The 16,697-nt window shown below is 38.3% G+C and overlaps 1 protein-coding gene across 1 annotated transcript in view; it reads right to left on the bottom strand.

The window, feature by feature from the left end:
• The window catches only part of LOC119420643 (unconventional myosin-XVIIIa), a 145,701-nt gene that overhangs the window by 21,190 nt on the left and 107,814 nt on the right, over nucleotides 1-16,697 (bottom strand). The window contains exons 35-39 of the mRNA XM_037688062.1: nucleotides 15,624-15,707; nucleotides 8,243-8,380; nucleotides 4,986-5,171; nucleotides 4,770-4,909; nucleotides 3,950-3,994 (exon numbers count right to left, since the gene is read on the bottom strand). Of these exons, the coding sequence (XP_037543990.1) occupies nucleotides 3,950-3,994; nucleotides 4,770-4,909; nucleotides 4,986-5,171; nucleotides 8,243-8,380; nucleotides 15,624-15,707 (593 nt within the window). The remainder of the gene's footprint in view (nucleotides 1-3,949; nucleotides 3,995-4,769; nucleotides 4,910-4,985; nucleotides 5,172-8,242; nucleotides 8,381-15,623; nucleotides 15,708-16,697) is intronic.

The following is a 16,697-nucleotide window of genomic DNA, read 5'->3' on the forward strand; positions in this document are numbered from 1 at the left end:
TTTTTTTTTTTTTTGACAGTCGGCTTAAAAGCAACAAGATGGCTGGTTGCCGAGCTGGTGGTATTTGAGTATTGTGAAGCATTGTGTAGTGAAAGCAAAGGGCATGCAGTCTTTGGTTAAAAAAAAAAAAAAAAAGCCTTCACTAGTTTTAAAAGTGTTAACATCTCAAATTAGAGCCTCTTCTTTTTAAAGAGGGAGGTCACAATAATCCAAGAGCATCTTAATAGCCAGGTTAAAGCATTTTGCAGTTAAAATCAGTTTTATTTCAGAGTTTAAGAGGCGCTTTATGAGGCAAGAAACAAAAACTTGCAGTACCCGCACAGCTATTATATGTCATCCCTTTATTTTCCACTCCCTGTCTCCACTTCTGCATATTAACTACGACCGATAAAAGCCCATCAGAAACAAGATAATGGGCTCATTAATACTAGCAAGTTGATTACACATGTTGCCCATTTGTCAGCTCTGTGATGCCGCGGCTTTTTAATGTGATACATTACTAAAATTGAAACCAGCCAATGGCTAAACCCTCTCTCCCTTTGCCTTACTCTAACGCATACAAGCACGCAGAGTAAACGGCATCTTGCAATTGAGTGCTGTAAAAACGGTGTCACAACCGATTTGTCCTTGGCCCCCACAATGCTAGCTAACCAGTCCAGAGGCTCGTGGATATAAACAAGCCTCAGGTCTGTAGAAGTGAACGTTAATCTCATCTGACAGTTTGCCTGCACCGGTTGTAAATCTTTGTCACAAATACTTACATTCAGTACCAAACACTAAACCAAAAGAACTAGACAACCTGTATGATAAATACTGAAGAAGAGCTAATAGTTTACAAAACAGCCCTCTGTGGTATAATTGTGTGAATGTTTATGAAGCATTCACTCTATTGTGATCTATGTTTTTCAGCATCTTTCTCATTCCATCATTTTTGTGCCATTTCAACAAATCATATATCAAGATGTTCAGCTCGTCCAGGAGAAGGGTTAATACAATTTTTTGGCATTGGTGCAGCTTTACCTTTTTGATATATTTAGCCTTTTCTGCCACTTTTTGTTCTTCTAGAAAATGAATCGAGCTAAGTTTACATCCTTCAAATCTTTAGATCTGTTAAAACCTTTTCCTGCTCCTTTCACATTTTGTTCTGGTTCAGCTTCCTTCTGCATTTTTTCAGCTACTTTCAGCTGTTTTTTTTCAGCTGTTTTGTGCTCCTTTCAGATTCTTTCTGCTAACAACATTCTTGTGCTTCTTCCAACTTCTTTCTGCCGATTTCAACTTGTTATGCTCCTTTCAGCTTATTTATGCAAGTTTCAGCTTTTCTACTATTTAGCTGTTTTTATGCTTGTTTTATTTTTTCAGCTAATTCCACATTTTTTGCACTTATTTCAACATTTTTCAGCCTAATTCAGCAAAAATGTGCTCTCTCAACTTCCTTCTTATAATTTAAGCTTCTTTCAGCTTTTTAGCTACTTTTCAGCATTCTTTTGTTGTTGTTTTTGTTAGTTTTTTAGCTAATTTTGTCTTTTTTCTGATGATTTCCACTTTTTGTGCTCATTTCTGCTTCTTTCAGCCAAAATGGATACATTTGTGTTCTCTTCACTTCCTTCTGATAATTTAAGCTTCTTTCTACCTTTTCAGCATTTTTAAAATAATCTTAGCTTTTAGAGCTAATTTTATCATTTCTGTGCTCATTTCTGTTTATTCAAACCAAATTCAGCAAATGTATGTTCTTTTTACTTTCTTCTGCTAACTTAAGCTTGTTCTTCCATTTCAGTTACATTTCAGCATGTTTTAGCTAATTTCAGCTGTTTTTCAGCAAGTTCTTCAGGAATAAACATTCACACTGCATTTTCGTAGGAAATGCAATTTCTTTATTTAGTCTTAATGGTACTATTTATTGTTTGCCTCATGCTAAAGTAAAAAAAAAAAAATGCAAACAATTATATTATGCTGCAAGTCTGGAGAAACCCAGCTTAGAGAGCACTAATTTACTTTACATTATCTGCCCCTGTAATAATAGCAAAAGTAAGAATCCTATTTGCTATTGTAACCATCATTTGGAAGCACTGAGTGCAAAAATATTAAGAAAGCGTTACCAATCATCTGGAAATTCTCCTTCATAATTACAAGAAAAATCACCTCCTCTATTACTGCTCATCCATGTTGCTAATGCAACGATGCTGAAGGAGAGGAAATGTGATTAAGTCAACATGGCAAATCGTTGCTCTATTCTTTCAGTTGCATAAAATGAAAGAGAAGAGACTGCTTCACATGGCTTCCCTAATGAAAATGTGATCATATGAAAAGGCGAAGCAGTGAAATATAATATTATAGGCAAAAGAAATTATTGAGATTAAATCAAGGAGAGTTGAACAGTACGTGCTTTGAACCGGATAGTGATTTAATATGTTGTGGTGAAAATTTAAAGGTTTTAATAAGATGTCATGAGAAATTATCAGTGTATGAAAACTGGAAGAAAACCGGTCTTTGGTTTGTCCAAAAAAAGAAAAAACATTAACATTAGCAGGCAGTCACTGAACATGTTTAAATCAAAGCAACTCAAACGTTAGCATTAAGGTGAATGGTTTTACAACCCTATAATTTAATGAATGGGTTAGCAGAAAAGCCACACGCATGAAAAAGAAAAATAACTACGTATTGTGGCTGCAGAATCACTGATTTGCCAACTATGCAGCCATGAACATGTAGTCTAAATGTCTTCTTCACGGTCCCAAATGTGGCTCACAACTATAAAAGAACAGTTCAGCGCTTTTAAAGTAAAAAGTTATGAACAATTAACATCTTACCGGTTGTAGATATCTCTTTGAACAACCTCAGATTGGAGAAAAAAATAAACTCTGACCAGATCTATGCTAGTCCAGGCAGGGTCAACATCAAACACAATTATTAATGTCAAGTTCCATGGTTATTTGTGAACTGAAGCAGCAGCAGCTGGCTGTAGCACTTCCAGTGTATGCTGGGGACATTTTCAGTAGTGAAATGCAAAACTGAGATTTGTGAAAATGTTCATAAATAAACTTTGTATGAACTGCAAGTACATTGTGAAGTTTAAAGTTGCTTTTAGATGGTAGCAATCTATTTATGGTCTTGGATATGATTAGTCATCAGCTCATGAAAATGTTCCTCTACACTGAGGTAATTTACCAAGCTATCTACAACAGGTAAGATACTGTTTACAATCGTTCCAAAGAACTTCAATTTAAAAGCTCTGAACCATCGCTTTAAGTCAAATCTACGCTAAGTTTGTGTAAATGACATTACTACTCGCTTTAAAATGTTAATATAGTGCTTTTTCATCAATTTCTTCAATTAAATCGAACATTTAGGATTTAAAGCATGGCAGATAATATTTGTCTTTGCATGCTTCAGGAAAGATGAAGATCTTTGAGTGCAACGTTCAGATCTATTCATCCAAACAAACAACATGCAATGTCACTTTAAAAGCAAAAAACATATATAGTGTTTGATGCAAACATTTTAATAGAGACAAAAAAGCAGTATTTTTTATGTCTCTTTCACTTGACTTTGTTTAAATTTGTTTTCCAAAGCAGTGCGATTTTGTTGCTTAACATGAATGTGGGGAACATTCAGATTAATGGTTGATTGTTCTTGTTTAAATGTCTTTGTGCATAAAACAAACAAGCCCTGAAATCTCCAGTGAGGCAGACTGTGTGCACCTTCAGACACTTGGCAAGAAACAAAAAGGAACGAATCTGAACATCGGGCCATCCTTTAAACATGGCTTTTATCAGACACTGCTTTCCAATTTATTTAAAATGTCTTCTCTTCGCAGGGCTATTGGGAAAAAAACAAAGAGGATAAAAAAAATACTGCATTATTCTCCCCTGTGGTTAAAAATGAGTGTGAAAAAAAACATTCAACCCACAAACACAATGGCAGAAACAAAGGATGCATTTTCCATTCTCACGTTTTGTTCTTTCTTTTCTGATATTTTGTCACCATGTCTTGCAAACTGCCAGAAGTGAAGATGACACCAAAAAGGGAACGAGAGGAGAAAAAAAAAAGGAAAAACAGTGAAGGTGATACTGACAAAAATAACAGAGGACAAAATAACATAACACCAAGTAAAACATTTTACACAAATAAATACCCGTCCATTGTTCTGTGTAATGTTAAATCAACTGCCTGCTCAGACAGAGCCGCTGTGTGTTGTTGTGTGATGTCTGTATTATAGCAGCCGCTGTTTACCTCCCTGGGTTCAGAGCGAGCATAACCCTGAACCCCACTGTAAAGAGGGAGGCAGAAATCAAACAAGAAAAACCAGCAAAGAGGCGAGGGATCAGAGGCAGGAGGCTGAATTCAACCATTTGGGAGGCTGACAAAAAGAGTATGAGTCATTCAACACAAAAGGGTTAGAGACGTATGTAGGAATGATTGGCACCCCATTTGGAAAAGTAGCAGGTCTTGTTGGGTTTTTTTTTTTAAGCTACACTGCAAGAGCCCCCCAAAAAAATCATTACAGGATCTACTGAAGCAAACAGAAGTGATATTTATACAGTTTGACTTGGCACAGCATGAAAAGCGCTGTTGGAATTAAAAATATTAATGATGGCTCGGTTCCTTTTGGCATCTCGGTAAACTGTAGAAGTGAACCTGCATGTGCATGTGCGGGGTCTCCTTAAAGTGGAATAAAAACGTCATTAACACACTGTGTTGTCAATTCAAATTGTCAGCTGTGAAAACTCCGTCCTCCATTCTTTCTGGAAAGTGCTAAAGCTGTTCTGTACCTGCTGATTAAGTCGTCGTTGTCATCGCTCGCCATCTCGTCCTCGATGGCAGCCTGCAGGTCCCCTATCCTCTTAAAGGCCAGCTTAAGGTCCCCTTGTAAGCTCTGATTTGCTGCCTCTAAGCTCTCAATGTCCATTTCCTGGTGAATGAACGACACCACGGTTACCTAAGCTAACTTAATCGTAGATGAGGTCACTCAGCACCTGAACTCTTACCAGTTCGTGCTTCTTCCGGCTTGCCTCCGCCTCCTTCTTGGACAGCTCTGCCATCTCTTCCTTTACGTCCCTCATCTGCCTCTGCATGCGCTTGTTCTGCTCTTTCTCTCGGTTTTCTGCAGTGATGTGTTGGTTTTTCTCCTCGGTCAACTTCTCCAGATTCTCCTTTAGACGACTCACCATACTCTGCAGACAGGAATTAGTGAAGCGTATCCTTATAGCAAGCTGTTTTAACATTTCTCAGCTTGACTAATGAAAATATGTAAAATATATTAGCAATGTAATGTTGCCAATGTGTAATCATATTTGCAGGGTCCAACATTTTAGTCAAGATTTCCTCTTCCATGACAGATCTGTAATTCAGGTTAAACCAACATGAGTAAAAGCTTAACATTGTTCTATAAGACCAGAAAAGCCTTTTTTGTGTTAGCAAATGCAGAAATGCTTTCTGTGTATGCAGCTGCTGTTGTACACAGCTTGTTGTGCTCTGCAGCAACACAACAGTGTCAGTAGTTTCAGTCATCCAAAACATTGCTGCATCGTGTCTTAACTTAAATTTCAAAACATTCAAACACACATTTTCAGAGGGTATAAATAAAAGTTGAAGAAATATGAAATGCCATTTTAGTTAGCACTGATCCAAATTGTGATTATTGTTAAGCACTTTGGTAACAGTTGCTGTGATGCAGTATGAACATATACTGATATATATATTCATAAATTAAACGGATTCTTTCATTTTTCTGGACTGTATAATAATGTGCATTGAATTTAGAAATGTAACGTGAGACGTTAATTATCTTTGACTCACCAACGACAGTGGGTCATTTATTAACAGAATCAAAGTTTAACACATCACACATTTACATTAATTGGCAAAATATGGAAAATAACAACATGGCTAATTTTGGCAAGCTGTACAATTTTGATTAACCACACGGCGGTGGTCAGAAAACTTTACACAGACATTTCTAAAAAATATCTGGATTAATTTCTACTTGATAGAAGAATTTTAAAGATGGAAAGATGAAGTTTAGAGGGAGAAAAAGATGGATGAGGGAGAATGTTTGTGTCACCATCAGAACGGCACTCTCCGGGTTTTCCCAACTTCTTCCCCAGTACACTTAGGTGGTATAAATCAACTCTTTTACCTGGAGATGTCTCCCTGGTACCAGGTTCCATTTAACGCACCCTTTCAGCATCTCCGTAGGAACAGCTGTGAATCGTCCGAAGTAGTGACGTTACTTGTTCGACACAAATTCACCTCACGAGTGGACTTCACATGAGTGGAGTCCGTCAGAGTTCCACTCAGAGGTGGAAGATGTTATAATCCCATAAGACTCGGAAGAGCTCTGTGGTCATGTCAGGATTTTCCTGTTTCCCAGCACGGGAGCTGCAACGACTGAAGCCGGAGCCTGAAGCGACTGGACTTCTGCAAACTCTCCACCCGACTCTTTTGAGGGGATGCACAATATTATCAGCATGGTATCGGTATCGGCTGATATTAGCGATAAAGTTAAATATCAGACATTGGCAATTCCATCAAAATAACTCACCGATATAAAAGGATTCTGTTTTAAGTTCTATTATTGCACTACTAGTTATGCACTTTTCACTTGTCGCTTGTGAACAGGTTGAGTTTAGATTTGTGAAAATGTATAATTTGCACAGTTTGAGTGTTGTCATTGTGTTAGAGAGAATAAATGTCATGAATAAACTGGACATTAAACATAATCCAAGTTGAAGTGTTACATCATTTTTGGTCCTCTTTTTTGGTAGCAGGTCAAATTGACAAAAACCATGTAGAATAATGTAGTATTTTATTACTAGAGCACAGAAAGCTATGTAGTCTATGTATGTTGGTTTAGGAAATAAAATATTAATATTGGTATCGGTTATCGGACAAATAACTTTTAACATATTGGCATATCGGATATCGGCCAAAAATCCAATATTGTGCATCCCTAGTTTTAAATGTGCTTTATAAATAAATTTGACTTGACAAATGAATTTTAGCTTACACTTTGCACTAATTAAAGCTTAATTCAGGTTTAAAAGTAGGATTCCTTTAGGGAATGTGTATCATCCATTACATCAGAGGCTTCAGTTTGAAACAAAAATGTTGTGCAGTCTGTTAGCGCACAATGTGTTGACGACCCTCAGTTACTACCACACCAAAATTAAGCTCAATATCTGTAAAACTGATGAAGTTATAACCATTTTGTTGTTCGCTAAGGTTAATTAGCTGTAGCAGCATTTTGAATATGGTCGACTCCAGAAGTAAACAATCTGTAAATGAATATCCTGTCATTACTTTGTAAGAGTTTAATTAAAATTCATTCGCTGGTTCGTGAAACATGTTGTATTTTGCCAAAATACAAACTTTATCGCCAAACTTTTATGGCAGTGGGTGATAAAATATTTACTTATTTTAAAAAATAACAAATAAAGATTACTAAGTCTTCAGTATAACCAACACCAAATGTTCAAATAATTTTATCTGTTTGTTCTTAAAATAACCCTGCAACATGCTCATGCACATATAAAATATTGATACTCTGATAAATATCCTATAAAAGAGAAAATTATATTTAAAAGTCATATTTTCTAAAAAGGAGATGATTGTTTACAAAAAAAAGAACCATTCTTAAGCTAAACCTGTCATTGTTTTCCAAAATAAAGGCCTAAAATGTATTTAGCTGCTTTAGCTACATTCCCACTCCTACATTTGTATCAACAATACTGACAAAAACTAACCAAACATATGGGTTGTCTGCTTTTATCCTAATTCTGATTTTTGTTTTATAAACATTTTTATGGTCTCATCCAACTCGTGTTCTTGAAAAATAAATCTCAAAGAGGTGATACTCAGTGAAACATTGTGTGAACTTCAAGATGAAAAAATAAGAAATTAAACTATCATTAAAACAAGAGATTACTTTTAAGTTTTAAAGTCAAACCACATTTGAATTGCCATTGCTGAACACTGGTGCTTTACAGAAATGTTTAGTGGGATTTACTGTATATTTTAAATATGAACAGCATTGAGAAGGAAATTGTTTTGATCAGAATTAAATATATAATTTAAATATGAATCAATGTCGTTTTTTCTCTTTCTCAAGCAAAACCTCAGAGATACACTATGCACTCACTTTACATTTCAATCTTATCAATCTAGACTATTAAATGGCCATATTTAAAGAATTCATATTACATTTTTAAAATTGCATTGTGTGTTACCAACAACGTATTTTCACCTCTAAGCGTTTGATCTGCGTCCTCTCATACTCCAGCTTGGTCTCCAGCTCTCGGATTTTGGCTTCCTGGCGGCTCACAAGGGATTTCTCCACCATGGACTGTTCCTGGAACTCCAACTGGCTCTGTAGTGAATGGAGCTGGAAGAATATCACACACCCCACACAGACACACACACGCACACAGTCAGTTACTCACCAAACTCCTCTTACTTTACCTTTTTCCCTCCCACTTCGTCTCTTTTGTGTGAAGAACAAACCTCAAGAGGAAGCGTTGATGTTGTGTGTGTGTGTGCACTTAAAATAAATTACTGTTTACTTTTGCACCCATTTTGAGTTAATTTATTCTGTCTTGGTAAATCTAAATAAGGTGCATCCAGTCTGAATAATGAGTTCAAGATAAGCCCTCATTCTACCGAAAAGGGTCAAAAAAAAAAAAAAAAAGGCGGTTGTGGTTCAGGCTGAGTAACAGCGAGTCACGGTAATTTCACAGGCTTTGAAAAATGCTTCAGCTTCATGCAAAGCACGTTTGTTCTATCTAAGTCCTTTTTTTTGTCTTTCTCCGTGACTGATAAAAGAAAGATAGATACGTCACAATAAAACTGGCCTGAAAGGCTGCAGGGCACCTAATGAGGGACTTCTGCATCCGAGACAAGGAGGATTTGGTAGTTCTCCTTTGATATTACTAAAGCAGCCAGATTTCCCTTCAACTGGGAATGAGATAACCACTTCAAGGTCAGATGCTTTAGATAACAATCAGTGCCTACTCTGGCACGCTTTAACAGTGGCTTGCAGCCTGCTGTGTATCTCAAGTGTAGCCAGAAATATTCTGATTGCTGAGCATGGAGAGACTTCGGCACACTTCTATTTCAACAAAACAGAAGAATGATGTGATGTTCGGGAGAAGCAAGAGCTCAGATCTATGCTTTGAGCCGCACGCTGTTTACAGCAGATGGTTGTATTTGTTTAATCCACTGCATCTCATCAGCTATACCGGCTTTATCCTTTACAGAGTAGCAGGAAGCTGAGTCCTACTTCAGCACGTATTGGATAAGAGGCTGGAACAATGGTTCATCTCGGGGCTAACACAGACAGAAAGACAGCCATGCAAGAAGACCCCTTATGGGATTTTTGAGCCTTTTGAAATGGGTATCTGTGGAAATGTGAACATATATATCTTACTTGTTGTAAAGAAAGATTTTTGAACTAGCTCAGTTTATAGAAATAGAGTTAGTCTGACAGGACTAAAACACTCAAACACGTCCAAGTCTAAAGTAGACTGCTGCAGTCTAAAAACAGCTTTAATCTCCAAAATATTTTAGCGGCTCATATGAAAGATATTTCATGAACCAGACATTGGCAAAATGTGTCCCAGGGGCCAAAAGTGGCCCTTGGACAATCTCCATTTGGTCCCAAAATTTTTTTATTGAAAAGAAAACAACTTTTTGGCTGTGTATGGTTCTAGAATTGCACCGCTCGGGGTGGCTACATGTTGGAGCAGCTCTGTTACCTTCATTCTGAGATTTTGCTTTTGAAAACTTTAATTCCTTTTTTTCTGGACAAAAATCACTTTTTCTTTTCTTTTTTTTTTGGGGGGGGGGGGGGGGGAATGATTGTTTCCTTTGGTATCGGATGCTGTGCAGCTGGAAGGGTTTTTACTGAAACTCTTTTAGTTTTGGACATTTGTTATGATGCGTAACCATGACAACAAGGTGTTTGTTTGTTTTTTTTTATAACTGGGAGCAGCTGATTAACATCTCAAAAGCACAAATTCAACTTCAACCCCAAATCTCAAATGAGTTGAAAAGGAGGCACCATTGATGCATTCCTGTCTCCCTGCCGGCTGTGCTTGAGTGCCTGAACACTGAGATCCTGGAAATGGCAGGACATGCAGCTCGTGACTGCAGAAGGATGGGATCATCCCCTGACACCTGCAGCTTGCTTTTTTTTTTTTTCCCCTTGTCCTGTCCGGCATTGTGACACTCAGAATTATTGTCTGAGTGTCAAGGTGATGTCCAACAGATTTACTTTCACAAGCAGAGTATTATGGCTGGCCTTAATGCTCCACTTGATATGAAAATTAAATTTTATAAGAATTTGCTTTGGGCTTGTTTCAGATGTAATGGACATGGGGATGAAAAACAAAGAAGAAAACAAAGCAGAAAAATGGGAGAAGGGTTGAAAGGTAAAGAAGGAGATAGGAATAGAGGAGCGAGAGAGGGATAATGAGAACACAAATCAACATAATTGAAGTCTGCCTCTAGACCTGCGGAAAGAAAAAAAGAAAACCGAGAAACCACAACAACAAACAACATATATAATGATACGTATAACATCATTAGAAAGTATTTTATACAGTACATGGTAATACAAGATGTATTTAGTGGCCACCACAACCCAACTGAGTGTGTATCTGATAAACACCTGAATCTAAACACCTGTGTGAGCATGCTTGTCGCTTTAAGGTTTCTCCATAAAAATGTTCAATAGTGGATGTGGGGACCCACAGACCTGTCCCCACAGGACACGACGGTAACACAGGGAAGACAAGAGCCACATACACACAGCGGTCCCCAAGCCTGGCACTCCAGGAGTCCCCCAACAGGGACGCCCACACCCCCCAGAGAGAGAAGTAAAGTGAAGCCCCCGGCAACCCCCAGCAACCACAATGCAGAAACCCCAGGAGGTAGCAGCGACGAGTCCACAGGCCCCGCCGGGAATCCGCCCCTCCAGAGTAGATCCGGCCATGGACACCAAACCCGAGTCCCGAGGTCGTACCACTCCCCCAACAGAGGCCTGACAGAGCCAGGACACCCAGGCCCCAGCAGGCAGCCATCAGGGCGGGCCCGCACACACCCCACCACCCAGCCCCAGATGCTGAGAGCCGCCAATGCACCAGCGGCAAGGGGGCCCACCACCGGAGGGGAGCACGACAGGGGGAAGTAGACCCCACATTAAATGGGGGGCCCAAATTGATCCAAGAGAGGAGACCACCTAAAACCCAACCCGAGACATAAACAGGCACACAGAGACCGCGTCGGGCCGTCTATGTGCCCCACCCGCCCGACAGCAACCGCAAACCGGCCCCAGGCTGGGGGCCAGAGCAGCAGCTGAGGAAGGTCGGCACCTGCAGCTTTCTGTCCTCAGCAACAAGCAGCTCAGCAAGCTGCAGGGAGGAGTGGCCATCTAACTGGGAGGAGTTTTAACCGGCATTCGGGCGGTCCTGCAGCCCAGAGGAACCAAGAGACCAGCCGAGTCTGGGTGGACAGATCAGATGGCATCTGTGGACAATTTCTTCAGAGCTGCTGTGGGTCAGACCTTTACAAGAGATCCTTCCTGCCCACAGCCATCAGTATCGATAACATCTTAATGAAACAAGGATGATGAGCTACAACAACATTTAATTTCCCTTTGGGATTAATAAAGTATTTTTTAATTGAATTGAATTTTAAACAAGTTGATGAAAACCTGCATTCTATCAATGAAACTTAAGGAAGTTTAAATTAACAATCTTGGACAAAAATATAAAAAAAATACTTTGGATTAGAATAGACTAAAACATTTTTTTTTTTAGTTGTAAAATGTGTTGAATGACTACAGCAGAGTTGATACACAATACATTACTACTTTCAAACTAAACTCCAATTCAGTGACCCAGAAAAAAAAAATCCATTTTGCAAACCAACACATCAACAAAGTAAATGGCTACGCATTATGATGTGACACACCTAAAGGTTATTCTCTGAACAAATGGTACTCTGTTAGAAAAACATGATGAAAGCTCTATTATAAAAACAGGCCTAACTCAGATGCATTAACCTTTTTACCACGTGAATCTACATTTATACAAAACCATTAGCTGACACCTCGCAGGATACGATAAATTAAGCAATCAGCTCAAAAGTAGGCAAAATCAGATTTAAAAAATGCTGCTAAATGATTCAAATATAATGGGGTTTTTTTAAGGAGTTATAAGCCAGTGGTGAATTGAGCTGCATGAAAGCAAGAAAGACAGTCTGTAGTGGAAACAGCAGCTTTTGTGACATTTTGTACAAAAACATGTTCTAGCTCTGACCTATATGTTCGTGTCAGCATGCTAAAAAGCTCCCAGTGACAATGTTAACGTGCTGATGTGCAGCCAGAAAAATTTGACCCAATCATTACTGCCAAGCCATCTGTTGGTTGTTAAAATATTTCACTGACTAAGTGAAGATTTTGACCTGCTAGTGATGCTGAAGAAAGAGGTCAGAGGATGACTAACGTCAGCAGGCTTTTTATCCTCTGACTGATAATCTACATGGAGGCTAAATAGTCTTGGTCAGAAAATTAAATCCAGATTAAAGAGGGGTGATAACATCATGTTAACAATTTAAGTATGCAAGACTGTCACTAATGAAAATTTGACGTGATGGTTTTAAAATTTCGATTTTTTATTTTTTTTAATTGCACATGATAAAGTTAGCACAAAAATTAAAGAAATTTGTGTTTGGGATTTGTTTTCTCTCTTTGTTGTAGCAATAGTTCTTGGCAATAAATCTTATATAGCTGGCGAGACTGTTTCCCTTCAAATGGTCACATTTGTAAGGAAAATGCATTTGTGAGTTGAGCAGCAGAGATGTGGTTGAAAATCTTCATGCCATCGTCAGATCTTCTCTGTCAATGCAAAATCATTTTGATACGACTCTTGTGTGACTCTGTCATTTATTGGGTTACCCGCTTCTTCCTTTTCAGGTCACGGGGGTCACTGTTGCCCATGTGGAAGAACCATACACAGCCAACTACTAAATGAGGTTTTTCCTACTCTTGGCCCTTCTATTCTCGCTATTGTGAATAGCAGTTTATTATCCTCAGGTGTGGTGGCAAAAAACCTTTAAACATGCGGCTGTTCAACTTCTGCTGAAAAAACCTAACCTCGACCCATCAATCGTATCCAACTACAGGCCTGTCTCCGTTCTCTGAGGTCTGCAGACCAGTTGCTTCTCTCAGTTCCAGTAACCCGTCTTAAGCGCAGAGGTGACAGGGCCTTCTCTGTCGCAGGCCCTAGACTATGGAATGAGTTACCTCTACCTGTCAGACAGGCCCCTTCCCTCACTGTTTTTAAATCACACTTAAAAACCTACACTATTCCCTGGCTTTCAACACTGTATGATCTGTTGCTGAACCTGTATGCATCACACTGTGCTAATCATTATGTTATTATCCATTACTTTGTTTCTATATTTAGATTTTACATTATGTTATGTGTTGCTGTGTGCTTTGTCTGTTTGTTTCTGTGTGTACAGCACTTTGGTTGGCCTTGTTGCTTTTTAAAGTGCTCTATAAATAAAATGGTATGATATGGTAAAACAAACTGACACATCCTCCTGATGCTTCTCACCAGCTTGGGTACCCACTACTGTGGGATAGCATCCCATTCTGAAGTTGCCTGATGCCACAGGCTATTTCCAGATCAGTCACAACAGAAGACATTCAGATACCTGTCAGTGTTTGGGGTCTCAGAAGTTCAAAACAAGAGGCAATAGCAGAGTAAACTGTTTGGCATTGGAAGAAGATCTGCTAAGTTTTCTATGAGCATAACCCATAATTTCAACTCTGCTTATACACCCACAAATTACTTTCTTTTTTTTTTTTTACAAATGTAGCATAATTTAAGGGGCAATATACATGTTTTCCATAGGATAAGCTTTATTTATTTATTGATGCTGATTATCCATGCAGCTGATCCTCAACTTACCTGTGCTGCTGATTATCCATGCTGCTAATAACTTGCCTCTAAACTGCTAAATTCATGCCCATCTGCTCACTACAGACTCACGTTTAATATACTGTATTATTTTACATTATTATTGTTTAGTTTATATTTTAGATCCTTATATACTGGTTCTTTTTATAATTTACATTTTTGCTATTTTGGGGCATAACTGGGATCTTGAGTACATAATTTTGTTCCACCTCATGTACCACGTGATGCGAACGACAATAAAGAGCCTTAAACCTTTATTTCTAAGACATATTTTTAAAACAAAAATATAGTTGACCAAGTACAAATTTTCTTCTTTTTGTTCTATCTTTATGTTCAGCACTTTAGTGGCTGAAGCAGCATATCAAACTTGAATTTATTCCCACAAGTGAGATAACTGTGTGTGGAATAAAATTTTAAAAAATTCCAAATGCAGTTTTCTGTGCATTTTGTGGAAGAACTGACATGTGATAACAGATTGTCACCACTTTTAATCTCATCTGTCATTTAAATTTGGTGCAATTTGATGTATTTAATGTTTTGTATTTTTGATTTACCTAAATAATTGACATATTTTGTTCTATTTGTAGTGAACTAAGATTTACATTAAATAAATAAATAATATGAAACACTTTTTTTTTTCACTGAAATGGGGATTGGACTGCATCCACTGGTTAGCAATAATGCCTCACAGCAAGAAGGTTGCAGGTTCAAATCTCAGTTGGGGACTTTCTGTGTGGAGTGTGCATGTTTTCACTGTGCATGCGAGGTTTTATCCAGTTTCCTCTCACAGTCCAAAACATGTGCGTGAGATTAAACAGAGCTTCTAAATTGCCCTCAGGTGTGAGTGTGCACGTGCACTGCAAGTCTGTGCTGAGCCTGTGATGGACTGACGACCCTGAACAGCATAAAAAATATTTGACAGATGAAATAATAACATTATTTTACTATTTTTTCTTCTAAGTTGCACTTTCCTGCAAAAAACTATCACTACAAGAAGCATTGCACCCAACCTAACATACAGCTTCAGAAATGTAACATTTTAAATGTGAATCAATTGAAAAAGTACAAAAATGCTTCTGTATGTACATTACAGTGCACAACAATTGACGGCCCACTGGTTTTCACAAAATAGCAGTTTGACATTTAATAAATGACACAGTTGTGAACGACTGCTGAAAACAGCTTTTTTCAGGTGCATTCATTGCTTCCCAGTGGGTTGGAATAGTCACAGTACTAAGGTTTTCTATGTTACGTACCGGTTCCCAATTGTCACAATTCATTTAAATAAACTGCTTTTGTGTTATTAAATTAAAATCCCGGAAAACATACAGAGAAGTGGTGGGTCCATGCTGATAAAAAAGTCTTGGTCTGCTGAATTTGCCTGCCTATACATGTGAAACCAAGAAGGAAAAGAACATTTTTTTCCTCCTTGACTATAAATTTTTTGCAGATTTGTACTATTTATATGTAGATTGTGTGCAATTCTGAGAAGAAAGCTACCACAGAAACCCAGCATTTTTGGTCACAATAATCAAGGAAAACGTGTGAAAAGCTGAGGGCTAATCAGAGAGAAGTGTGGAGACAGCAGACAGGCTCCCAGGAGGCAGCTGTGCAGCTTGTGAACACTTCTCTGTACTGTACCTTTTCTTGGATCTCCTGCTTCTCTTTTGTGGCTTCTTCCAGCTGGGCCTGCAGGTCACTGATCTGGCCCAAGTCCCTGGCAGACTATCACATGGACAGACACATAAAAACAATAGTCAAAGGATCACTATACTGTTTTATTTGTGTACAAAATAAAAAACACCAACTCAAACTGTTTAGGTATACAGTAGTTCCTCGCTACTTTGCAGTTCGTTTATCACGAAATCACTATCGTGGTTTTTCAAAATAAGATTGTACATAACACACAATTGGCTGACTGATAGATGAGCAGCATGATAGGCGTGGAATTTTTATTTAAAATAAATTATTTGCAATTATTTAGCACCTGCTGCACCTCTATGCAGTCCACACTGCAAGAGAAGCTTCCTCCTGCTGCTGATCAGCTGATCTCCATGCAGAGCAAAAAAAGTGGGCGTGGCCAAGAGCGCTTGCAGGAGGGGAGAGCAGCGGAGGAAGGGAGCTGAAATCATGACATTCTGTGCTTTAGAGTTCAGAAACATTGTTTAGAATATTGCAAGAGTGTGGGAAGGGTTTAAAACACCTTTATATATATATATTTATATATATATAACTACTACTTACTACTTGTACTACTACTCCTACTTTGTGGTTTTTCACTTATCGCGGGGCTTCAGTACGGATCCCCCCCGTGTTAAACAAGGGACTACTGTATTTTAATCATCTGTGCAGAAAATGACGGACAATAAAAAAGGCCTAGCATTTCCTTGAAGGAATTCACATCACCTGCTGCCTAACAATGCTTTCCTGAGATGAACTCCTTAGTTTAAGGATTCAAGATGCTCCTCATGGTGAGTTTTACACTTGGACCATGTTGTGTTTTCTAAGGTCAGTTGGCTGTGAGTGTATCTTTACTTTGATTTGCTCCAAAACTTTTACAGTTGTAGAGGTACATGCAATGATTTTTTTCCTGAAAGCTTCATTAAACTTTGGCTAGTGGTACATGACATACTTTGATAAAAACACCAAGTTGACAAAATAAGAGTTGGCCAAATTTGGAAAAAAACAAATCTGGTGCAATCAGTGCTCAACATA

This window comes from Nematolebias whitei, chromosome 14, assembly GCF_014905685.2.
Source record: "Nematolebias whitei isolate Nwh7 chromosome 14, NemWhi1, whole genome shotgun sequence".
NCBI lineage: Eukaryota > Metazoa > Chordata > Actinopteri > Cyprinodontiformes > Rivulidae > Nematolebias > Nematolebias whitei.